At 58.7% G+C, this 25,507-nt stretch overlaps 1 protein-coding gene across 5 annotated transcripts in view; it reads right to left on the bottom strand.

Moving 5' to 3' along the window:
• DOCK3 (dedicator of cytokinesis 3) overlaps positions 1-25,507 on the bottom strand; it is a 260,038-nt gene that overhangs the window by 69,392 nt on the left and 165,139 nt on the right. For all 5 annotated transcript variants that reach the window (XM_073645146.1, XM_073645148.1, XM_073645145.1 and 2 more), the window contains 6 exons: positions 20,263-20,387; positions 19,706-19,868; positions 15,567-15,673; positions 13,626-13,797; positions 7,812-7,909; positions 7,606-7,689 (listed from right to left, as the gene is read on the bottom strand). In XM_073645146.1, the coding sequence (XP_073501247.1) occupies positions 7,606-7,689; positions 7,812-7,909; positions 13,626-13,797; positions 15,567-15,673; positions 19,706-19,868; positions 20,263-20,387 (749 nt within the window). The remainder of the gene's footprint in view (positions 1-7,605; positions 7,690-7,811; positions 7,910-13,625; positions 13,798-15,566; positions 15,674-19,705; positions 19,869-20,262; positions 20,388-25,507) is intronic.

Below are 25,507 nucleotides of genomic sequence, written 5' to 3'. Positions count from 1 at the left end.
TATGAGGGTCTTGCTTTCTCATTTTCAGAGTCCATTGGTCCTCAAAGACTGCCCAAGTCGGGATCTGGAGGTCGGGTTGAGTTTGTTAAATTCTAGCAGGATCCCCAAGAAGTACTGGGACTTGACTTGGCGCTGCTTCCATGGTAAGCTGTATGTGAGGGACAATTTGAAGTACAGGAGCTCCGAGGACAGGAATTGCCCCCGTGAGGCATGTGCTAACGTGCTGGAAAGCATGGAGCACTTCCTGCTTCATTGTCCCTTTAATACAGAGGTGTACAACAGGGTGGGGGCTTCCATTGGTTGGCCGCGGCTGGCTACTCTGTCCTATGCCGGGTGGGCCTATGGAGCGTTCGGAGACCTTGGGAGAAGGGACCGAGACACTTTATTCATAGTCAGCGCAGTGGTCAGGTATTTCACGTGGAACGCACGAGTTTTAGTTTCAACGCAGAGTAAAATCCTCCATGTAGATGAAGTCTGTAGGAACATCCTAGGTGACCTGGTGAAGGTACGTTCTCTGGAGTATGAAAGACTGGGTGTCCGGAGGGCGGCCCGTCTCTGGAGAGGCTTTTCCTTCAGGGTGCCTTAGTCCGGTAGTACTCCTATATCCTGGTGGTGGGCTGATGTCTTTCCACCCTAGATTTTTGTTTTGTATTTCTGTCTCCTGGATAGAAGGTTTGCCGGCATCGAACTTGAGCCTTGGATGGTGAGTGTGTAGGTTGTGTTCTGTATATATTGTATATAATGTATAATAGGGGGTTTTAATTAGGTTGGGTGGGGGTTTTGGGGGGGTTCTTCATCAGCGGTGATAAGAGGACTGATCTGGCCAGGTCCAGGCCCCGCCTGGGGAAAAACTCTGGGGCCTGATCCTAGCTCGGAGTAATCCTGAACTTTGTGGCCAGAGCTGGATCAGGGGTGGTGGGATAGTTAGTGTAGGTCTGTGTTTTATATATGTATTAAAAATTACAAAAAAAAATATAAAATATAAAAAAAAAAAAAAAAAAGGTTTAAAATTGTCCATGTCACTATTGTATATCTTGTTATTTTTGGTTTTCTGTGGTGTGAATGAGGTGCGGTAAGGGGGTGACTAAGGTCAGGCAGTGGGACCAGTAGGTTAGTGTTAGTTCCCGGTTGTATATACGGTATATTAGGTTTAGTGTTTTATTGTATATAATCTTGTATATAGGACGGTGTTTTATGTGTATATAGGACGGTGTGAGCGTTGTGTGGGATTGTATATAGTAGTATGAATGAAGCTGGGCCGGGGGTTTTATAGTATTTATTTCTTCTCTATGTATATATTCCTGGGGGGATTTTGTTCTTTCTCTGTAGGTCGGATCTTCTATTTCTGTGATTTGTGTCGGGTTTTTGTCGTCTTGTTTTGTTCTTCTGTTTTGTGTCCTGTAATGTTTTCTTCTATAAATAAAAAAGACCTACAATCTATTACTCCCTGTTATCAGCCATTACTGGGGGAGGTGACTGTAGGACAGGAGACTACAATCTATTACTCCCTGTTATCAGCCATTACTGGAGGAGGAGACTGTAGGACAGGAGACTACAATCTATTACTCCCTGTTATCAGCCATTACTGGGGAGGAGACTGTAGGACAGGAGACTACAATCTATTACTCCCTGTTATCAGCCATTACTGGGGGAGGAGACTGTAGGACAGGTGCCCACAATCAGTTTCTCCCTGCTTCGTGAGCTCCAGGACTTCCAGGAGGAGGGTCGTCGTCTGCCTCTCTTCTCCCCAGGGAGAGGCAGGCTTACTGGGAGGCCGGCATGGCTTCCCCGCCTCCTATCCCCCGGTCTATGCCGGCGGGGGAGAAGGAGCCTCAACAACCGGCCCAGGAGGGAGTGAGGAGATCCGGTAGGGTGAAGAAAAACATACCCACCTACTCCAACCCCGAGACGGTTCATCGCCCGCCCAGAGAGGGAGACCGGGGCACCCCAGGCCCCAGGAACAAGAGCCCAGCAAGATCCTGGGGGGAGATGAGCTCCAGCGAGTCCACAAGTTCCTTCTCCTCCCGAGTGATCGCCATGCTACGAGAATACGAGGACGCCGGCAGAGCACTAACCCAGCTGAAAGAGGAGCTGAGGGAGGCCTGGGTCCTGAACACCCGGGCGTCCAACAAGGAGAGACCCGCGACCTCCCAGAGGTTTAAAGCCCTCAGAGACGAGGTGGTCAGGTCAGTGCTCCTCCGGGAGGGGATTGAGAAAAGCGCAGGTCCCTTCCTGGAAAGGTTTAAGAACCAGCGGCGGTTCTCTGAAATGAAGGGGTTAAACACCTCAGGAGAACCGCCAGCCGGCGTCCTTAGTGAAGAGGAGGAGGAGGATGAAGAGGTGACTGGAGTCTCAGTTGCTGGAGCCAGTGAGGGGCAGAGCCGGAGCTCAAGTGGTCTCCCTGCAGGAGAAATACAAAGCCCTCTGGGGGGACGACTAACCCAGGACCACCAGACGAGGGCAAGAATGTATGTAAGGAGAGAATGGATGAATCTGTTTGTCTTAAGCGCACTAAAAACCCGTCATTATCGGAGGAAGAGGTTGGGACTGTCAGTGGTGGGAAGAAAAAGACTATCTAATTCAATCAATCATGATGGCGGCACCCACCCCGTTGACGCTAGCAACTATTAACGTTTGCAGCATAACGTCAGATGCGGCAAGGTACACGGCCTTTCATTTTCTCGGCCAACTTGACGCCGACATCTTGTTTTTGCAGGAGACCAGGTTGACCGATATATCAACCTTGCATAAAGCAAGGCGGGGGTGGAGGCATGGACCCTCCTACTGGTCTCTTGCGGCCGAGCCGTATAGCGGGGTGGCGGTCCTTTTTAAGACCGCAGCGGTTGAATGCAGATGAGTGATCGAATTAGAAATGGGGAGATGCTTGATCCTAGATGTCTCCACGGGGGGACAAGAGCTTCGGCTCATTAACATCTACGGTCCCCAGTCCAAGTGGGACCGCAAATGTCTCTTCCTGAAGATCAAACCTTTTTTATTTTCAAGTCGGCAGGTGGTCTTCGGAGGGGATTTCAACAACGTCACGAGATCCTGTGATAGAGGAGGTTCCGGAGACCGGCTGGCTTATGACTGCGTCGCGTTAAACAGGATAGTGAGTGAGGCTCGCCTGGTGGATGTCCACATCCGGCACAACCCGGGCGACACGGGTTTCACCTTTTTTAGAGGTAGTCAGTGCAGGTCTAGGCTAGACAGGTTTTATTTGAAGGAGGAGGCCGTCTCTTCACCGTTGTCGGTTGTGGAGGTGGAGTTCTCCGATCACTGTTTGATTATGTTTTCTCTGAACGTTACAGAGACGCCTCGGATGGAAAGAGGCTATTGGAAGCTGAATTCGTCACTCCTTGAGGAAGAAGCTGTAAGACGGTCTTTTGAGGAATTCTTTCAGAGCCAGGTACCATTGCTGGGCCTAAGTAACACTAAGTCAGAGTGGTGGGAGATGTTCAAACATCGGGTGGCGAGATTCTTCCGGCAGCTCTCGAACCTCAGAAGCCTGAACAGGGATCGCCTGTATCAGAGCCTGAGGAGGAAACTCGAGCATCTTGTCTCGACTGGAGGTAGCCGTGAGGAGATCTCCAGAGTGAAGTCCTTGCTGAAGAGGTGTCAGTACGATAGGCACGCATCTTTGGTTTTCGAGAGGGACTACGGGAAGTACTGCTCGCCCGACCCTTACAGAAACTGTAAGATGTCAGTGAATAGTAAGATAGTGACGGGGCTGGTGGACAGTACGGGGTCCCTGAGAAGGTCCAGATCAGGGATCTTGGAGGTCGTCAGTTCCTACTACTCGCACCTCTTGGGAAGGAGGGAGCTGGATCGTGACGGGATGTCGGCTTTCGTGGCTGAATCTGTTCCTGAGCCAGGGGCTGACCTCTCGCTGGGCGATTTGGCAGAAACGATCAAAGAAGAGGAAGTGAGACTGGCGATCGATGGGCTTAGGCCCAAAAAGTCGCCAGGTCCGGATGGCTTAACATCCGAGTTCTTTAGGACCTTTAGGGACTCTTTGGTCCCCCTCTTGACTCAGGTGTTTAACGAGTGTCTCTCCTCGAGCACTCTGCCGAGATCATTAAGGAGGTCAGCTTTGATCATTTTGTCAAAGGGTAAGGATTCGTCACGCATTGAGAACTGGCGTCCCATAGCACTTCTCAATGTGGACAGGAAGATTTTGGCTAAGATACTTTTCAACAGGCTGGTGAAGTTTGCACCCCGGCTCCTTTCGGAGGTTCAGCACTGTTGCGTTCCTGGCCGTAGCACTTTTAGTGCTGTTCTAGGTGTCCGAGAGGCCGTGGAGCAAGGCAGGGTGGGCCTTTGGAAGGGGTTCTTGCTGACCCTGGATCAGGCAAAAGCCTTTGATCGGGTTAACCACGAGTACCTCTGGTCCACTCTTTTGAGGTATGGTCTGCCTGGAGGGTTTGTGGACTGGCTTAAGACCTTGTATGCAGGGGCTGAGACTTTCCCTCTGGTGAATGGGTGGATTGGACGACCTTTCGGGGTAGGATCCGGTGTCCGTCAGGGCTGTCCTCTTAGCCCTTTGCTTTACGCGTTTGCGATCGATCCCTTCCTCAGAAGGATCGATTGTGGACCGTTGGCGGGGGTGCGGATGGGCGGGGCGGCGCCGGAGGCTATCCTGAGGGTGGTGGCCTACGCGGACGATGTCACCGTCTTTGTTTCTTCGCAAGAGGAGGCAGCGGCGGTGATGTCAGAAGTGGAGCGCTACTCGGAGGCATCCGGGTCCAAGGTCAACCAGGATAAGTGTGAGAGTCTCTGGCTGGGAGGCGGAGATCCCGGGTTTGATCTTCCGGACACCCTCCCCGAACCCCAAGAACATGCCAAAGTCCTGGGCATCGAATTCGGCCAGGGTGATTACCCCACGAAAAACTGGGAAGGCAGAATCAAAGGTGTCGCCCAAAGAGTGGACCAATGGAGGGGTTGGTCTTTGACCCTGAGGGAAAGGGTTGGCCTGTGCAAGGCTTTCCTGCTCCCCTTGCTAATCTACCTGGGCAGCGTCTGTGTCTTGCCAGAGCCTCTCTGGACACGGGTCTACAGTCTGTTCTTCCAGATGTTATGGGGGAACAGACTGAACCTAGTCAAGCGGGAGGTCACTTACCGCACGAGGAGACTAGGGGGTTTGAATATGGTGAACCCCGTGGTGTTCCTAGTGAACACCTTCTTGAAAGTGAACGTGGCAAACCTCTGGAAAGAGAGGGCTCCTCCGTGGGTATTCTCCTGCAAGGGATGGTTTCAGCCTTTCTTCCAGGAATGGGAGACAGGGGGAAGAGTGAAGGATCTCCGCACACCACACGGGCATCTCCCGGCTTACGCTACCCCGGTTCTGAAAATGATCCGCCGGTGGGGTCTGGGAATGTGGGAGGTGAGATCCCTCCCGAGGAAACTCCTCGATATGAGGGTCTTGCTTTCTCATTTTCAGAGTCCATTGGTCCTCAAAGACTGCCCAAGTCGGGATCTGGAGGTTGGGTTGAGTTTGTTAAATTCTAGCAGGATCCCCAAGAAGTACTGGGACTTGACTTGGCGCTGCTTCCATGGTAAGCTGTATGTGAGGGACAATTTGAAGTACAGGAGCTCCGAGGACAGGAATTGCCCCCGTGAGGCTTGTGCTAATGTGCTGGAAAGCATGGAGCACTTCCTGCTTCATTGTCCCTTTAATACAGAGGTGTACAACAGGGTGGGGGCTTCCATTGGTTGGCCGCGGCTGGCTACTCTGTCCTACGCCGGGTGGGCCTATGGAGTGTTCGGAGACCTTGGGAGAAGGGACCGAGACACTTTATTCATAGTCAGCGCAGTGGTGAGGTATTTCACGTGGAACGCACGAGTTTTAGTTTCGACGCAGAGTAAAATCCTCCATGTAGATGAAGTCTGTAGGAACATCCTAGGTGACCTGGTGAAGGTACGTTCTCTGGAGTATGAAGGACTGGGTGCCCGGAGGGCGGCCCGTCTCTGGAGGGGCTTTTCCTTCAGGGTGCCTTAGTCCGGTAGTACTCCTATATCCTGGTGGTGGGCTGATGTCTTTCCACCCTAGATTTTTGTTTTGTATTTCTGTCTCCTGGATAGAAGGTTTGCCGGCATCGAACTTGAGCCTTGGATGGTGAGTGTGTAGGTTGTGTTCTGTATATATTGTATATAATGTATAATAGGGGGTTTTAGTTAGGTTGGGTGGGGGATTTGGGGGGGTTCTTCATCAGCGGTGATAAGAGGACTGATCTGGCCTGGTCCAGGCCCCGCCTGGGGAAAAACTCTGGGGCCTGATCCTAGCTCGGAGTAATCCTGAACTTTGTGGCCAGAGCTGGATCAGGGGTGGCGGGATAGTTAGTGTAGGGCTGTGTTTTATGTATATATTAAAAATTACAACAAAAATATAAAATATAAAAAAAAAAAAAAAAAAAATTTTTGTCCATGTCACTATTGTATATCTTGTTATTTTTGGTTTTCTGTGGTGTGAATGAGGTGCGGTAAGGGGGTGACTAAGGTCAGGCAGTGGGACCAGTAGGTTAGTGTTAGTGTCCGGTTGTATATACGGTATATTAGGTTTAGTGTTTTATTGTATATAATCTTGTATATAGGACGGTGTTTTATGTGTATATAGGACGGTGTGAGCGTTGTGTGGGATTGTATATAGTAGTATGAATGAAGCTGGGCCGGGGGTTTTATAGGTTTTATAGTATTTATTTCTTCTCTATGTATATATTCCTGGGGGGATTTTGTTCTTTCTCTGTAGGTCGGATCTTCTATTTCTGTTTTGATTTATTTTGTTTCTATTTTCTGTGATTTGTGTCGGGTTTTTGTCGTCTTGTTCTTCTGTTTTGTGTCCTGTAATGTTTTCTTCTATAAATAAAAAAGACCTACAATCTATTACTCCCTGTTATCAGCCATTACTGGGGGAGGTGACTGTAGGACAGGAGACTACAATCTATTACTCCCTGTTATCAGCCATTACTGGGGGACGTGACTGTAGGACAGGAGACTACAATCTATTACTCCCTGTTATCAGCCATTACTGGGGGAGGTGACTGTAGGACAGGAGACTACAATCTATTACTCCCTGTTATCAGCCATTACTGGGGGAGGAGACTGTAGGACAGGAGACTACAATCTATTACTCCCTGTTATCAGCCATTACTGGGGGAGGAGACTGTAGGACAGGAGACTACAATCTATTACTCCCTGTTATCAGCCATTACTGGGGGAGGAGACTGTAGGACAGGAGACTACAATCTATTACTCCCTGTTATCAGCCATTACTGGGGAGGTGACTGTAGGACAGGAGACTACAATCTATTACTCCCTGTTATCAGCCATTACTGGGGGAGGTGACTGTAGGACAGGAGACTACAATCTATTACTCCCTGTTATCAGCCATTACTGGGGGAGGAGACTGTAGGACAGGAGACTACAATCTATTACTCCCTGTTATCAGCCATTACTGGGGAGGTGACTGTAGGACAGGAGACTACAATCTATTACTCCCTGTTATCAGCCATTACTGGGGAGGTGACTGTAGGACAGGAGACTACAATCTATTACTCCCTGTTATCAGCCATTACTGGGGAGGTGACTATAGGATGGGTGCTGTGTTCTCACCAGAGACTGGAAGACGAGCAGTCCGTACTTCTCCGTGTTATCGTCCAGGATGACAAACAACGTGTCCAATATGTCCTGCAAAAACTAAGACAGAGATTCCCTCTTCACCCCAATATATTTCCATCCCCGTCACGCCCTGCGGGGAGCTGCAGGGTTCGGCCTCACATGTCAGCAGGATACAGGCTGCCACCTCCGGCATCTCGTACCTTCACAATCTCCTCCCCGCTCACGTGACGCAGACGCCCCAGAACGTCCAGTATCCGATCGGGGTACGCCTTCCACTTCAGCAGAGCCAGAAGGTCGACTGCAGGAAAATACAGCACATTGAGATATCAGGAACCGGTGTCGGGGGCTGTGTACACTAGAGGCCGGTGTCGGGGGCTGTGTACACTAGAGGCCGGTGTCGGGGGCTGTGTACACTAGAGGCCGGTGTCGGGGGGGCTGTGTACACTAGAGGCCGGTGTCGGGGGCTGTGTACACTAGAGGCCGGTGTCGGGGGCTGTGTACACTAGAGGCCGGTGTCGGGGGGCTGTGTACACTAGAGGCCGGTGTCGGGGGCTGTGTACACTAGAGGCCGGTGTCGGGGGGGCTGTGTACACTAGAGGCCGGTGTCGGGGGGGCTGTGTACACTAGAGGCCGGTGTCGGGGGCTGTGTACACTAGAGGCCGGTGTCGGGGGGGCTGTGTACACTAGAGGCCGGTGTCGGGGGCTGTGTACACTAGAGGCCGGTGTCGGGGGCTGTGTACACTAGGGGCCGGTGTCGGGGGGGGGGCTGTGTACACTAGGGGCCGGTGTCGGGGGGGGGGGGGCTGTGTACACTAGGGGCCGGTGTCGGGGGGGGGGGGGGCTGTGTACACTAGGGGCCGGTGTCGGGGGGGGGCTGTGTACACTAGGGGCCGGTGTCGGGGGGGGGGGGGCTGTGTACACTAGAGGCCGGTGTCGGGGGGGGGGGGGGGGCTGTGTACACTAGAGGCCGGTGTCGGGGGGGGGGGGGGGCTGTGTACACTAGGGGCCGGTGTCGGGGGGGGGGGGGCTGTGTACACTAGGGGCCGGTGTCGGGGGGGGCTGTGTACACTAGGGGCCGGTGTCGGGGGGGGGGGGCTGTGTACACTAGGGGCCGGTGTCGGGGGGGGGGGGGGGGGGCTGTGTACACTAGGGGCCGGTGTCGGGGGGGGCTGTGTACACTAGGGGCCGGTGTCGGGGGGGGGGGGGGGGGCTGTGTACACTAGAGGCCGGTGTCGGGGGGGGGGGGGGGGGGCTGTGTACACTAGGGGCCGGTGTCGGGGGGGGCTGTGTACACTAGGGGCCGGTGTCGGGGGGGGGGGGGGGGGGCTGTGTACACTAGAGGCCGGTGTCGGGGGGGGGGGGGGGGGGGGGCTGTGTACACTAGGGGCCGGTGTCGGGGGGGGCTGTGTACACTAGGGGCCGGTGTCGGGGGGGGGGGGGGGGCTGTGTACACTAGAGGCCGGTGTCGGGGGGGCTGTGTACACTAGAGGCCGGTGTCGGGGGGGCTGTGTACACTAGAGGCCGGTGTCGGGGGGGCTGTGTACACTAGAGGCCGGTGTCGGGGGGGCTGTGTACACTAGGGGCCGGTGTCGGGGGGGCTGTGTACACTAGGGGCCGGTGTCGGGGGGGCTGTGTACACTAGAGGCCGGTGTCGGGGGCGCTGTGTACACTAGAGGCCGGTGTCGGGGGGGGCTGTGTACACTAGAGGCCGGTGTCGGGGGCGCTGTGTACACTAGTGGCCGGTGTCGGGGGGCGCTGTGTACACTAGAGGCCGGTGTCGGGGGCGCTGTGTACACTAGAGGCCGGTGTCGGGGGGGCTGTGTACACTAGAGGCCGGTGTCGGGGGGGCTGTGTACACTAGAGGCCGGTGTCGGGGGGGCTGTGTACACTAGAGGCCGGTGTCGGGGGGGCTGTGTACACTAGAGGCCGGTGTCGGGGGCTGTGTACACTAGAGGCCAGTGTCGGGGGCTATGTACACTAGAGGCCGGTGTCGGGGGCTGTGTACACTAGAGGCCGGTGTCGGGGGGGCTGTGTACACTAGAGGCCGGTGTCGGGGGGGCTGTGTACACTAGAGGCCGGTGTCGGGGGCTGTGTACACTAGAGGCCGGTGTCGGGGGCTGTGTACACTAGAGGCCGGTGTCGGGGGCTGTGTACACTAGAGGCCGGTGTCGGGGGGGCTGTGTACACTAGAGGCCGGTGTCGGGGGCTGTGTACACTAGAGGCCGGTGTCGGGGGGGCTGTGTACACTAGAGGCCGGTGTCGGGGGGGCTGTGTACACTAGAGGCCGGTGTCGGGGGGGCTGTGTACACTAGAGGCCGGTGTCGGGGGGGCTGTGTACACTAGAGGCCGGTGTCGGGGGCGCTGTGTACACTAGAGGCCGGTGTCGGGGGCGCTGTGTACACTAGAGGCCGGTGTCGGGGGCGCTGTGTACACTAGAGGCCGGTGTCGGGGGCGCTGTGTACACTAGGGGCCGGTGTCGGGGGCGCTGTGTACACTAGGGGCCGGTGTCGGGGGGCTGTGTACACTAGAGGCCGGTGTCGGGGGGGCTGTGTACACTAGAGGCCGGTGTCGGGGGGGCTGTGTACACTAGAGGCCGGTGTCGGGGGGGCTGTGTACACTAGAGGCCGGTGTCGGGGGGGCTGTGTACACTAGAGGCCGGTGTCGGGGGGCTGTGTACACTAGAGGCCGGTGTCGGGGGGGCTGTGTACACTAGGGGCCGGTGTCGGGGGGGCTGTGTACACTAGGGGCCGGTGTCGGGGGCGCTGTGTACACTAGGGGCCGGTGTCGGGGGCGCTGTGTACACTAGGGGCTGGTGTTGGGGGGCTGTGTACACTAGAGGCCGGTGTTGGGGGGCTGTGTACACTAGAGGCCGGTGTTGGGGGGCTGTGTACACTAGGGGCCGGTGTCGGGGGGGGGGCTGTGTACACTAGGGGCCGGTGTCGGGGGGGCTGTGTACACTAGGGGCCGGTGTCGGGGGGGGCTGTGTACACTAGGGGCCGGTGTCGGGGGGGGCTGTGTACACTAGGGGCCGGTGTCGGGGGGGGCTGTGTACACTAGAGGCCGGTGTCGGGGGGGGCTGTGTACACTAGGGGCCGGTGTCGGGAGGGGCTGTGTACACTAGGGGCCGGTGTCGGGGGGGCTGTGTACACTAGAGGCCGGTGTCGGGGGGGCTGTGTACACTAGGGGCCGGTGTCGGGGGCGCTGTGTACACTAGAGGCCGGTGTCGGGGGCGCTGTGTACACTAGGGGCTGGTGTTGGGGGGCTGTGTACACTAGAGGCCGGTGTTGGGGGGCTGTGTACACTAGAGGCCGGTGTCGGGGGGGCTGTGTACACTAGAGGCCGGTGTCGGGGGGGCTGTGTACACTAGAGGCCGGTGTCGGGGGCTGTGTACACTAGAGGCCGGTGTCGGGGGGGCTGTGTACACTAGAGGCCGGTGTTGGGGGGCTGTGTACACTAGGGGCCGGTGTCGGGGGGGGGGGGCTGTGTACACTAGGGGCCGGTGTCGGGGGGGCTGTGTACACTAGGGGCCGGTGTCGGGGGGGCTGTGTACACTAGGGGCCGGTGTCGGGGGGGGGGGGCTGTGTACACTAGGGGCCGGTGTCGGGGGGGCTGTGTACACTAGGGGCCGGTGTCGGGGGGGCTGTGTACACTAGGGGCCGGTGTCGGGGGGGGGCTGTGTACACTAGGGGCCGGTGTCGGGGGGGGGCTGTGTACACTAGGGGCCGGTGTCGGGGGGGGCTGTGTACACTAGGGGCTGGTGTCGGGAGGGGCTGTGTACACTAGGGGCCGGTGTCGGGGGGGCTGTGTACACTAGAGGCCGGTGTCGGGGGGGCTGTGTACACTAGGGGCCGGTGTCGGGGGGGCTGTGTACACTAGGGGCCGGTGTCGGGGGCGCTGTGTACACTAGGGGCCGGTGTCGGGGGCGCTGTGTACACTAGGGGCTGGTGTTGGGGGGCTGTGTACACTAGGGGCCGGTGTCGGGGGGGGCTGTGTACACTAGGGGCCGGTGTCGGGGGCGCTGTGTACACTAGGGGCTGGTGTTGGGGGGCTGTGTACACTAGGGGCTGGTGTTGGGGGGCTGTGTACACTAGAGGCCGGTGTTGGGGGGCTGTGTACACTAGAGGCCGGTGTTGGGGGGCTGTGTACACTAGGGGCCGGTGTCGGGGGGGGGGGGGGCTGTGTACACTAGAGGCCGGTGTTGGGGGGCTGTGTACACTAGGGGCCGGTTTCAGGGGGGGGGGGGGCTGTGTACACTAGGGGCCGGTGTCGGGGGGGGCTGTGTACACTAGGGGCCGGTGTCTGGGGGGGGGGGGCTGTGTACACTAGGGGCCGGTGTCGGGAGGGGCTGTGTACACTAGGGGCCGGTGTCGGGGGGGGGCTGTGTACACTAGAGGCCGGTGTCGGGGGGGGGTGGGGGGCTGTGTACACTAGGGGCCGGTGTCGGAGGGCTGTATACACTAGGGCTGGTGTTGGGGGGCTGTGTACACTAGAGGCCGGTGTTGGGGGGCTGTGTACACTAGAGGCCGGTGTCGGGGGGGGGGGCTGTGTACACTAGGGGCCGGTGTCGGGGGGGCTGTGTACACTAGGGGCTGGTGTCGGGGGGGGGCTGTGTACACTAGGGGCCGGTGTCGGGGGGGGGCTGTGTACACTAGGGGCCGGTGTCGGGGGGGGGGGCTGTGTACACTAGGGGCCGGTGTCGGGGGGGCTGTGTACACTAGGGGCTGGTGTCGGGGGGGGGCTGTGTACACTAGGGGCCGGTGTCGGGGGGGGGCTGTGTACACTAGGGGCCGGTGTCGGGGGGGGCTGTGTACACTAGAGGCCGGTGTCGGGGGGGCTGTGTACACTAGGGGCCGGTGTCGGGGGGGGCTGTGTACACTAGGGGCCGGTGTCGGGGGGGGGGCTGTGTACACTAGGGGCCGGTGTCGGGGGGGGGCTGTGTACACTAGGGGCCGGTGTCGGGGGGGGCTGTGTACACTAGGGGCCGGTGTCGGGGGGGCTGTGTACACTAGGGGCCGGTGTCGGGGGGGGGGGCTGTGTACACTAGGGGCCGGTGTCGGGGGGGGGCTGTGTACACTAGGGGCCGGTGTCGGGGGGGGGGCTGTGTACACTAGGGGCCGGTGTCGGGGGGGGGGGCTGTGTACACTAGGGGCCGGTGTCGGGGGGGGCTGTGTACACTAGGGGCCGGTGTCGGGGGGGGGGGGGGGCTGTGTACACTAGGGGCCGGTGTCGGGGGGGGGGGGGGGCTGTGTACACTAGGGGCCGGTGTCGGGGGGGGGGGGCTGTGTACACTAGGGGCCGGTGTCGGGGGGGGCTGTGTACACTAGGGGCCGGTGTCGGGGGGGGGGGGGGCTGTGTACACTAGGGGCCGGTGTCGGGGGGGGGGGGCTGTGTACACTAGAGGCCGGTGTCGGGGGGGCTGTGTACACTAGGGGCCGGTGTCGGGGGGGGCTGTGTACACTAGGGGCCGGTGTCGGGGGGGCCTGTGTACACTAGGGGCCGGTGTCGGGGGGGGGGGGAAGGGGGCTGTGTACACTAGAGGCCGGTGTCGGGGGGGCTGTGTACACTAGGGGCCGGTGTCGGGAGGGGCTGTGTACACTAGGGGCCGGTGTCGGGGGGGGGCTGTGTACACTAGAGGCCGGTGTCGGGGGGGGGCTGTGTACACTAGAGGCCGGTGTCGGGGGGGGTGGGGGGCTGTGTACACTAGGGGCCGGGGTCGGGGGGGGCCGTGTACACTAGGGGCCGGTGTCGGGGGGGCTGTGTACACTAGGGGCCGGTGTCGGGAGGGGCTGTGTACACTAGGGGCCGGTGTCGGGGGGGGCTGTGTACACTAGAGGCCGGTGTCGGGGGGGGCTGTGTACACTAGGGGCCGGTGTCGGGGGGGGGCTGTGTACACTAGAGGCCGGTGTCGGGGGGGGTGGGGGGCTGTGTACACTAGGGGCCGGGGTCGGGGGGGGCCGTGTACACTAGGGGCCGGTGTCGGAGGGCTGTATACACTAGGGATCGGGTTCAGGTACCATTCTGTGTCAGCTTCGTTGAGGAGAGCTGTGTAGAGATGCAGAACGTTTCCTTCGGGCTGCGCTGGAAGATGAGACTGGACGGGATGTTGGGGCAGCCGCTCAGGTCGTCCTTGCAACAAGGAAGCCCCAGGTACAGAGCGTGGTTATTGAAGGTGCTGCTTTCATCGCACTGTGGAGAAACAACCAGTCAGAGGCAGCGGAGCAAACAGGGGCAGCGGGATGGGAGCGGAGCCGTCAGAGGAGCAGACGGGGCAGCGGGATGGGAGCGGAGCCCTCAGAGGCAGGGGAGCAGACAGGGGCAGCGGGATGGGAGCGGAGCCCTCAGAGGCAGGGGAGCAGACAGGGGCAGCGGGAAGGGAGCAGAGCCATCAGAGGCAGGGGAGCAGACAGGGGCAGAGGGATGGGAGCGGAGCCGTCAGAGGCAGGGGAGCAGACAGGGGCAGCGGGATGGGAGCAGAGCCATCAGAGGCAGGGGAGCAGACAGGGGCAGCGGGATGGGAGCGGAGCCGTCAGAGGAGCAGACGGGGTAGCGGGATGGGAGCGGAGCCGTCAGAGGAGCAGACGGGGCAGCGGGATGGGAGCGGAGCCCTCAGAGGCAGGGGAGCAGACAGGGGCAGCGGGAAGGGAGCAGAGCCATCAGAGGCAGGGGAGCAGACAGGGGCAGAGGGATGGGAGCGGAGCCGTCAGAGGCAGGGGAGCAGACAGGGGCAGCGGGACGGGAGCAGAGCCATCAGAGGCAGGGGAGCAGACAGGGGCAGCGGGATGGGAGCGGAGCAGTCAGAGGCAGGGGAGCAGACAGGGGCAGCGGGATGGGAGCAGAGCCATCAGAGGCAGGGGAGCAGACAGGGGCAGCGGGATGGGAGCAGAGCCATCAGAGGCAGCGAAGCAGACAGGGGCAGCGGGATGGGAGCAGAGCCGTCAGAGGCAGGGGAGCAGACAGGGGCAGCGGGATGGGAGCAGAGCCATCAGAGGCAGCGAAGCAGACAGGGGCAGCGGGATGGGAGCAGAGCCGTCAGAGGCAGAGGAGCAGACGGGCAGCGGGATGGGAGCGGAGCCGTCAGAGGAGCAGACAGGGGCAGCGGGATGGGAGCGGAGCCATCAGAGGCAGCGAAGCAGACAGGGGCAGCGGGATGAGAGCGGAGCAGACAGGGGCAGCGGGATGGGAGCGGAGCCATCAGAGGCAGGGGAGCAGACAGGGGCAGCGGGATGGGAGCGGAGCCGTCAGAGGCAGGGGAGCAGACAGGGGCAGCGGGATGGGAGCAGAGCCATCAGAGGCAGCGAAGCAGACAGGGGCAGCGGGATGGGAGCGGAGCCGTCAGAGGCAGGGGAGCAGACAGGGGCAGCGGGATGGGAGCAGAGCCATCAGAGGCAGGGGAGCAGACAGGGGCAGCGGGATGGGAGCAGAGCCATCAGAGGCAGCGAAGCAGACAGGGGCAGCGGGATGGGAGCAGAGCCGTCAGAGGCAGGGGAGCAGACAGGGGCAGCGGGATGGGAGCGGAGCCGTCAGAGGCAGAGGAGCAGACGGGCAGCGGGATGGGAGCGGAGCCGTCAGAGGAGCAGACAGGGGCAGCGGGATGGGAGCGGAGCCATCAGAGGCAGCGAAGCAGACAGGGGCAGCGGGATGAGAGCGGAGCAGACAGGGGCAGCGGGATGGGAGCGGAGCCGTCAGAGGCAGGAGAGCAGACAGGGGCAGCGGGATGGGAGCGGAGCCGTCAGAGGCAGGGGAGCAGACAGGGGCAGCGGGATGGGAGCAGAGCCATCAGAGGCAGCGAAGCAGACAGGGGCAGCGGGATGGGAGCGGAGCCGTCAGAGGCAGCGAAGCAGACAAGGATGGGAGCGGAGCTGTTGGGGGCAGCGGGATGGGAGCGGTGAAGATAGAGACGAGAAGATGGTGGGCGCAGACCGCTCAGAGGCTGCAGGTCTAGAATAAGTCTGTACCTTGTATACGTAAAGTTCATGGATATCGTCAGACAGCGTCGTCCCATCATCTCTCATCAGCGGGGTGAAGGAAAACCCAAAGAGCTTCTTCTCTCCTTTGTCCTTTGCTATAAATGGGGGAACACATGAGGGGGACAGTCTGGTCAGAGACAACAAAGGTTTTTTTCTTCTCGCCACGACAGCACCCACTTGAGAGAGAGCATCCGCCCATAGGGACAGGAAACCTACAGATAGAAAGGGGCAGCCCGCCTCGCCGCCTCCAGTTTGGTTTCCTGTCCTTATGGGAACCTGCAGTATGAAGGCTTACCTGGGTCCTATCAGCCTCTGTGCGGTCTCTGTGGGAACAGCAAGGTCTGGGGCACCAGATGCAGCGTCGGGAGAGCCCAGCCTGACAGACTCTCTCCTCATCTGAGGAACGGATGTCACGAGGTCAGCGTTCGGGGTAGGCCGCCCTGACTTGTGGGAACGCGGTGCGGCAAAGGAACAGGCTGCACTTATCCAGGAGGCGCAGGGTGCGAACATTGGCATCAGCCGCCCTGCGCCTCCAGCGGCCGGGACTTTCGGGGTTTCGGCGCCAGCGCATGCGCACTGGCCATTTAGCGTTCTGAAACTCGGCATTTGACTGCAGAGTTTGTGCCCACAAGTGTCCTCTTCAGGGGCTTCAGAGGTGCAACCACTCGTGGTGGATGTGCGGATGCAGAGCAGATCTAAGAGCAGCAGTGGACGCTCCAGAGAAGGTGACTCCACTGATAGGAGGGAGCGGAGTAAGAAATCTGGCCCGTGCTGTGCTTCCACCTCCAGAACCGGTACCACATTAGCAAGCTTCACTGGGTGAGTTTTATGAGTCTCTACCTATTAAGCTGATTCCCCTTCTTTCTGTATACCCCCCTAATTAGGCTAAAAGAACCAAAAATCTCAAAAGACAGGGAATGTGCTTTGTGCTCGCAGCCCCTTCCTGGCATTTATTCTAAGCGGCTGTGTCGGCATTGTACAGACCAGACACTGCAGGAGGAGTCGTCCCTTAAATCCACAGACATACGTGCCATGATTAGGTCGGTAAGGAATACGATGGGAATGGTAGAAACAAAAGAGTCAAGGTCAACACAGGATATTATGTTTGCAGGACTCTCTGAGAAAAGGAGACGGTCCTTTCCAGTTATTAAGGATCTGGTTCGAAGGGAATGGGACAGACAGGAGAGATGGGGTTCCCTTCCTTCATCCTCCAAAAGGAAATACCCCTTCGATGATGAGGATCTGGTGACCTGGTCCAAAGTTCCAAAGGTAGACGGAGCTGTCGCCTCTTCGTCCAAACGTTCTACCTTGCCCGTGGAAGACTCTGGGCTACTGTTGGATCCATTAGATCGTAAAGCAGAGATGCTGCTCATGGGAAGCCGGCACAGGAGCCTTTAAACCAGCCATATCTGCCACAAGTACAGCAAGATCTATGTTGGTCTGGGTAGATCAGCTGGCAGATTAGATCAAGAACGGGGTTTCCAGGGAAAAGTTGTTGTCCTCTATCCCGTTGCTACAAGGTGGTTCTGCTTACTTAGCAGATGTCTCGGCGGATTCCCTGCGACTGGCAGCCAGATCAGCAGGCCTTACAAACTCTGCTCGTCGTGCCCTTTGGCTAAAGGGTTGGAAGGGGGACGCACCATCAAAATCCAAATTGTGAGCACTGCCATTTCAAGCCGAGTACCTGTTTGGCAAGGTACTGGATGAGATTCTAACCAAAGCGGCAGAAAGAAAGAAGGGGTTCCCTAACCCATCTGTTCCATCCTACAGGAAGGCCTTCAAAAAGGTGTCCGTTTGGTCAAAAAAAAAGTCCTACAAGGACCGGGACAGGTGGGAGACCAAGGAGACAAAACAAAAAGGAGCACTGTTTTGAGGATCCTCCTCAAAGAACGGCAAAAAATTCCGCTAGACCTGATATCCCGGTGGGTGGCAGGCTGAAGTTCTTTGACCAACAATGGGGGAAAATTACCTCTAATGCTTGGACTCTTAGTCTAGTTTCACCAAGATTAAAGCTGGAATTTCGTCAGATCCCTCAGGACTCCTTTATATTAACTTCTCCGTTCTCTCCCAGACAACAGCAGGTTCTCGAATTAGAGATCCAGAGCCTGTTATCCAAAAATGTCCTGATAGAAGTTCCAGAAGACCAGGAAGGAAGGGGGTTCCACTCCCCTTTGTTCCTGATGGTAGGAATCCCATCTTCTCTCTCTCTCAGCCCTTCACATCAGAGGCGTGGACAACACCAGAGCGGACTTCCAAATTCGCCATACTCTCCACCAAGGAGAGTAGGTCCTCTCTTGCCTGATCTTCAGGAAAATAGTGAAGTTGTGGGGTCTTCCTGAGATAGACCTGTTTGCTACCAGGGCCAACAGACAGGTCAAGAGGTTTGCCTCCCTGAACAAGGCAGATCATCCGGAGATGGTCGACTCTCTCCAGACTCCTTGGGACTTTCATCTCGCTTATGCGTTTCCACCGATGAACCTGCTTCCAGTAGTTATCAGGAAGATCAGGGAGGAAGGAGCGAGGGTAATCCTCATCGCTCCCTTTTGGCCCAGAAGACCATGGTTTTCATGGCTCAGAACCATGTCGGTGTCAGACCCCTGGATCCTACCATCAGGTCCGGGCCTGCTATCTCAGGGTCCATTCTGTCATCCTCGGGTGAGGGGTCTCCACTTGACGGCGCGGAACTTGAGAGGCAGTTATTAAAATTACGAGGGTTTTCAGACAACCTGATCAACACCCTACTCCAAAGTAGGAAAGACTCCACAACCAGATGATACAGTAGAGTGTGGAGGAAATTCCTAGAATTTCACACTGCCCGTTTCTCCAATGAGGTGACATTACTAGCAATCCTGGAGTGTCTTCAGAACGGTCGAGAACTGGGTCTTTCAGTTAGCATCCTAAAGGTTCACACATCAGCTCTAGGGGCAATATACAGCTATAATATCGCGGGTGATAGATGGGTCTCTCGTTTCATCGCAGCATGTGAGCGTAGCACCCCTGTCCACATGGCTCGTTTACCTCCCTGGGACTTAAATCTTGTCCTTGAGTCCCTCATAGGTCCACCATTTCAGCCTTTAGAGTCAGCCTCTCTAAAATGTCTCTGCTAGTGGCGCGAACTTCAGCCGGAAGAGTTAGTGATATTCAGGCTTTGTCTATTGATCCTCCTTTTCTGTCGGTCTTTCCAGATAGGATAGTCCTGAAACCTGATCCATCCTACCTTCCTAAAGTAGCTACCAGGTTTCATAGAAGTTGGAATCTTTCTTCCTTCCTTTTTTAACCCGACACTTCTACTCCTGAAGAACACAAGTTTCCCACTTTAGACGTTAGGAGGTCAGTCCTACATTACATAGACAGAACCCAGTCCTGGAGGCAGAGTAGGGATCTGTTCGTGTCCTTTCAGGGCCACAGGAAGGGGTCTGCAGTTTACAAAGAGCACCTAGTCTTCGATGGATGAGGGATGCCATATGTCTGGCCTACTCGGCAAAAGTTCTCCAGAGGGTGTGAGGGCCCATTCAGCACGGGCCATAGCTTCCTCCTGGGCTGAGAAGGTAGACATCCCAATCGACTTGATATGTAAGACACCTACATGGTCTTCACCATCCACTTTTTACAACCACTATAGACTTGACTTGTCCTCTGACTCTGTCTTGGGTGGTCCCTCCCAAGTGATGGTTCTCTGAAAATCTCTCAAGTGGGTGCTGTCGTGGTCGAGAAGAAAAGACTAGATTACTTACCGTTAATGGTGTTTTATGGAGTCCACGCCAGCACCCACTCACTTCCCTCCCTTACTTTACACGGACTTCTGGAGTACCTTGCGTGTGATTGACTATTAGTGGTGGTTGTGTTTATACGTATGGTAATTGCTGATTATGAAGATTATGTTAACTTAGCGGTTCCTCTCATGCTCTGGAGGCGAGGGGGACCGTCCCTTTTTATCTGTAGGTTTCCTGTCCCTATGGGCAGATCCCCTCTCAAGTGGGTGCGACGCCAAGAGCTACAGCTACTATAACCCCCATCTATAAGATGAAGAGGTAACCCAGACTAGAAAAGCCCTTTAAGGGTGACCGTCCTAATCACTGAGCCTTTACTCACCAGCCCGCCGCCCGATCAGCATTATCGGCACTTACTGGAGCAATGTCGGAACTCGAAGCGTAGATGGGACCCCCGGAACCGGTCGATGGGGATGGGCAGCTTTATCAGCTCCCCCCACCGCGGACTGTTGCTGTGGTAAAGGACGAATGAGTAGTACTGCGTGCGAGGGGGCTCCCCGGTGCCCAGACTGACACAATCCTGCAAGACACAAGTCACAGACCCCCCGATAACAGCAGTCACATAATATAACAGGAAACCTCGACCCCTGCGCCCTCCATCAGGCCGGATGAGGGGCGGCCATTGCAAACGAGGGGAGTATGGTATGGGGCCGTTGATAGGGTCAGTCCTACCACACCAGGTATCTAATCCTCACGTATCACAAGCTGAAGTATCAAACTCTGCAGCTCGGATCCTCGGCGAGATGAGACTACCTTACTACACGTCTCATGCCCAGTGATTGATGGCATCATGTCTGCGGTCACATCGGAGTGGACACTGGCGCAGCAGAGGATGCGGGTAGACACAAGATCAGAGGAGAGCTGTGAATGCAGCTCTGGATGTGAGTGGAGGAAGGTAACGTTCACCGTCTTACCCTCAGGTTCTCGCCATCAGCGTACAGCACGTGCATGGTGACCTCGATGTTCTTCTGCACGCTCTTCCCTCCTCTCTCAAAGTCGCCCCTCTCCAGAGTCACGTAGAGGTCGTTGCGCACGTCCCCTGTGATGATGATACACACAATGGATGAGCAGCTGCACGTCTGCAGAGCATCGCAACCAAAGCAGAGCAACAATCAGCAGCTGAGCGAGGTCATCCCTGCATCTGCAGAACGTCAGGTGTGCTGCCAGACTGCAGAGCATCACTCCGGTGCAGAGATGCCAATGTCTGCCATGCCATGCACAACCAGAATATGCCAAGCAGACCGGGCGGCAGAGCTGAGAAGGCGTCCGGGGAAAGCAGAGCGCTCCGCGAGCCGCGGGTCAGTGACTGCGCTCAGACAGCCATGTGCACAGAGACTTCCACTCCACTATCAGTATGTCTGAGAGACAGCGAAGAAGAGAAGAAAATCAGAGATCAGACGTCCGGCAAGAGAAGAACAAAACAGGAAAGGGCGACACAGAGAGCGGGCGACACGGAGAGAGCGGGCGACACGGAGAGAGCGGGCGACACGGAGAGAGCGGACGACACGGAGAGAGCGGGCGACACGGAGAGAGCGGGCGACACGGAGAGAGCGGGCGACACGGAGAGAGCAGGCGACACGGAGAGAGCAGGCGACAGGGAGAGGGCGGCACAGAGAGCGGGCGACACGGAGAGAGCGGGCGACACGGAGAGAGCGGGCGACACGGAGAGCGCGGGCGACACAAGAGAGCAGGCAACAGGGAGAGGGCGGCACAGAGAGCGCGGGCGACACAGAGAGCGCGGGCGACACAGAGAGCGCGGGCGACACAGAGAGCGCGGGCGACACAGAGAGCGCGGGCGACACAGAGAGCGCGGGCGACACAGAGAGAGAGGGCGACACAGAGAGAGAGGGCGACAGAGAGAGAGAGGGCGACACAGAGCGCGCGGGCGACACAGAGCGCGCGGGCGACACAGAGAGCAGCGACAGGCACAGAGAGAGAGGGCGACACAGAGAGAGAGGGCGACACAGAGAGAGAGGGCGACACAGAGAGAGAGGGCGACACAGAGAGAGAGGGCGACACAGAGAGCAGCGACAGGCACAGAGAGAGAGGGCGACACAGAGAGAGAGGGCGACACAGAGAGAGAGGGCGACACAGAGAGAGAGGGCGACACAGAGAGAGAGGGCGACACAGAGAGAGAGGGCGACACAGAGAGAGAGGGCGACACAGAGAGAGAGGGCGACACAGAGAGAGAGGGCGACACAGAGAGAGAGGGCGACACAGAGAGAGAGGGCGACACAGAGAGAGAGGGCGACACAGAGAGAGAGAGGGCGACACAGAGAGAGAGGGCGACACAGAGAGAGAGGGCGACACAGAGAGAGAGGGCGACACAGAGAGAGAGAGGGCGACACAGAGAGAGAGAGGGCGACACAGAGAGAGAGAGGGCGACACAGAGAGAGAGATGGCGACACAGAGAGAGAGAGGGCGACACAGAGAGAGAGAGGGCGACACAGAGAGAGAGAGGGCGACACAGAGAGAGAGAGGGCGACACAGAGAGAGAGAGGGCGACACAGAGAGAGCGCGGGCGACACAGAGAGAGCGCGGGCGACACAGAGAGAGCGCGGGCGACACAGCGAGCGCGGGCGACACAGCGAGCGCGGGCGACACAGAGAGCGCGGGCGACACAGAGAGGGCGGGCGACACAGAGAGAGAGGGCGACACAGAGAGAGAGGGCGACACAGAGCGCGCGGGCGACACAGAGCGCGCGGGCGACACAAGAGAGCAGGCAACAGGGAGAGGGCGGCACAGAGAGCGCGGGCGGCACAGAGAGCGCGGGCGACACAGAGAGCGCGGGCGACACAGAGAGCGCGGGCGACACAGAGAGAGAGGGCGACACAGAGAGAGAGGGCGACACAGAGAGAGAGGGCGACACAGAGAGAGAGGGCGACACAGAGGCGCGGGCGACAGAGGCGCGGGCGACACAGAGCGCGCGGGCGACACAGAGCGCGCGGGCGACACAGAGCGCGCGGGCGACACAGAGAGAGGGCGACACAGAGAGAGAGGGCGACACAGAGCGCGCGGGCGACACGGAGAGCGCGGGCGACACAAGAGAGCAGGCAACAGGGAGAGGGCGGCACAGAGAGCGCGGGCGACACAGAGAGCGCGGGCGACACAGAGAGCGCGGGCGACACAGAGAGAGAGGGCGACACAGAGAGAGAGGGCGACACAGAGAGAGAGGGCGACACAGAGCGCGCGGGCGACACAGAGCGCGCGGGCGACACAGAGCGCGCGGGCGACACAGAGCGCGCGGGCGACACAGAGCGCGCGGGCGACACAGAGCGCGCGGGCGACACAGAGAGAGAGGGCGACACAGAGAGAGAGGGCGACACAGAGAGAGAGGGCGACACAGAGCGCGCGGGCGACACAGAGCGCGCGGGCGACACAGAGCGCGCGGGCGACACAGAGCGCGCGGGCGACACAGAGAGAGAGGGCGACACAGAGAGCAGCGACAGGCACAGAGAGAGAGGGCGACACAGAGAGAGAGGGCGACACAGAGAGAGAGGGCGACACAGAGAGAGAGAGGGCGACACAGAGAGAGAGGGCGACACAGAGCAGCGACAGGCACAGAGAGAGAGGGCGACACAGAGAGAGAGGGCGACACAGAGAGAGAGGGCGACACAGAGAGAGAGGGCGACACAGAGAGAGAGGGCGACACAGAGAGAGAGAGGGCGACACAGAGAGAGAGAGGGCGACACAGAGAGAGAGAGGGCGACACAGAGAGAGAGAGGGCGACACAGAGAGAGAGATGGCGACACAGAGAGAGAGAGGGCGACACAGAGAGAGAGAGGGCGACACAGAGAGAGAGAGGGCGACACAGAGAGAGAGAGGGCGACACAGAGAGAGAGAGGGCGACACAGAGAGAGAGAGGGCGACACAGAGAGAGAGAGGGCGACACAGAGAGAGAGAGGGCGACACAGAGAGAGAGCGGGCGACACAGAGAGCGCGGGCGACACAGAGAGCGCGGGCGACACAGAGAGCGCGGGCGACACAGAGAGCGCGGGCGACACAGAGAGAGAGGGCGACACAGAGTGCGCGGGCGACAGAGCGCGCGGGCGACACAGAGCGCGCGGGCGACACAGAGCGCGCGGGCGACACAGAGCGCGCGGGCGACACAGAGCGCGCGGGCGACACAGAGAGCAGCGACAGGCACAGAGAGAGAGGGCGACACAGAGAGAGAGAGGGCGACACAGAGAGAGAGAGGGCGACACAGAGAGAGAGAGGGCGACACAGAGAGAGAGAGGGCGACACAGAGAGAGAGAGGGCGACACAGAGAGAGAGAGGGCGACACAGAGAGAGAGAGGGCGACACAGAGAGAGAGGGCGACACAGAGAGAGAGGGCGACACAGAGAGAGAGGGCGACACAGAGAGAGAGGGCGACACAGAGAGAGAGGGCGACACAGAGAGAGAGGGCGACAGAGAGAGCGGGCGACACAGAGAGAGCGGGCGACACAGAGAGAGCGGGCGACACAGAGCGCGCGGGCGACAGAGCGCGCGGGCGACACAGAGCGCGCGGGCGACACAGAGCGCGCGGGCGACACAGAGCGCGCGGGCGACACAGAGCGCGCGGGCGACACAGAGCGCGCGGGCGACACAGAGAGAGCAGCGACAGAGCGCGACAGGCACAGAGAGAGCGGGCGACACAGAGAGAGCGGGCGACACAGAGAGAGCGGGCGACACAGAGAGCGGGCGACACAGAGAGAGCGGGCGACACAGAGAGAGCGGGCGACACAGAGAGAGCGGGCGACACAGAGAGAGCGGGCGACACAGAGAGAGCGGGCGACACAGAGAGAGCGGGCGACACAGAGAGAGCGGGCGACACAGAGAGAGCGGGCGACACAGAGAGAGCGGGCGACACAGAGAGAGCGGGCGACACAGAGAGAGCGGGAGACACAGAGAGCCCGGGAGACACGGAGAGAGCGGGCGACACGGAGAGAGCGGGCGACACGGAGAGAGCGGGCGACACGGAGAGAGCGGGCGACACAGAATGAGCAGAGCTGAACCAGAGCCTCTCAGGACGCAGAGCAAAGACCGGCGATAACAAGGACACATAACCGCCACCATAAACTGATGCCACGCCACTATAGTATCCCACACCCCGCCACTATAGTATCCCACACCCCGCCACTATAGTATCCCACACCCCGCCACTATAGTATCCCACACCCCGCTACTATAGAATCCCACACCCCGCCACTACAGAATCCCACACCCCGCCACTATAGTATCCCACACCCCGCCACTATAGTATCCCACACCCCGCCACTATAGTATCCCACACCCCGCCACTATAGTATCCTACACCCCGCCACTATAGTATCCTACACCCCGCCACTATAGTATCCCACACCCCGCCAATATAGAATCCCACACCCCGCCACTACAGAATCCCACACCCCGCCACTATAGTATCCTACACCCCGCCACTATAGTATCCCACACCCCGCCACTATAGTATCCCACACCCCGACACTATAGAATCCCACACCCCGCCACTATAGTATCCTACACCCCGCCACTATAGTATCCTACACCCCGCCACTATAGTATCCCACACCCCGCCACTATAGAATCCTACACCCCGCCACTATAGAATCCTACACCCCGCCACTATAGTATCCTACACCCCGCCACTATAGTATCCCACACCCCGCCACTATAGTATCCCACACCCTGCCACTATAGTATTCCACACCCCGCCACTAGACACTGCTCAAAAAAATAAAGGGAACACAGAAATAACACATCCTAGATCTGAATGAATGAAATCTTCTCATTGAATACTTTGTAGGGAGGTCATACAGGCACGTGGAGGCCACACACAATACTCAGCCTCATCAGAAGCATGCCCAGGCGTTGTAGGGAGGTCATACAGGCACGTGGAGGCCACACACAATACTCAGCCTCATCAGGAGCATGCCCAGGCGTTGTAGGGAGGTCATACAGGCACGTGGAGGCCACACACAATACTCAGCCTCATCAGGAGCATGCCCAGGCGCTGTAGGGAGGTCATACAGGCACGTGGAGGCCACACACAATACTCAGCCTCATCAGGAGCATGCCCAGGCGTTGTAGGGAGGTCATACAGGCACGTGGAGGCCACACACAATACTCAGCCTCATCAGGAGCATGCCCAGGTGTTGTAGGGAGGTCATATAGGCACGT

The sequence above is a fragment of the Phyllobates terribilis genome, unplaced genomic scaffold, assembly GCF_046119375.1.
Source record: "Phyllobates terribilis strain yellow unplaced genomic scaffold, ASM4611937v1 Scaffold_8__6_contigs__length_399053987, whole genome shotgun sequence".
Classification (NCBI taxonomy): domain Eukaryota; kingdom Metazoa; phylum Chordata; class Amphibia; order Anura; family Dendrobatidae; genus Phyllobates; species Phyllobates terribilis.
Note: the sequence above shows the minus strand (reverse complement) of the source record. Positions and strands in the feature narration are given on the sequence as shown.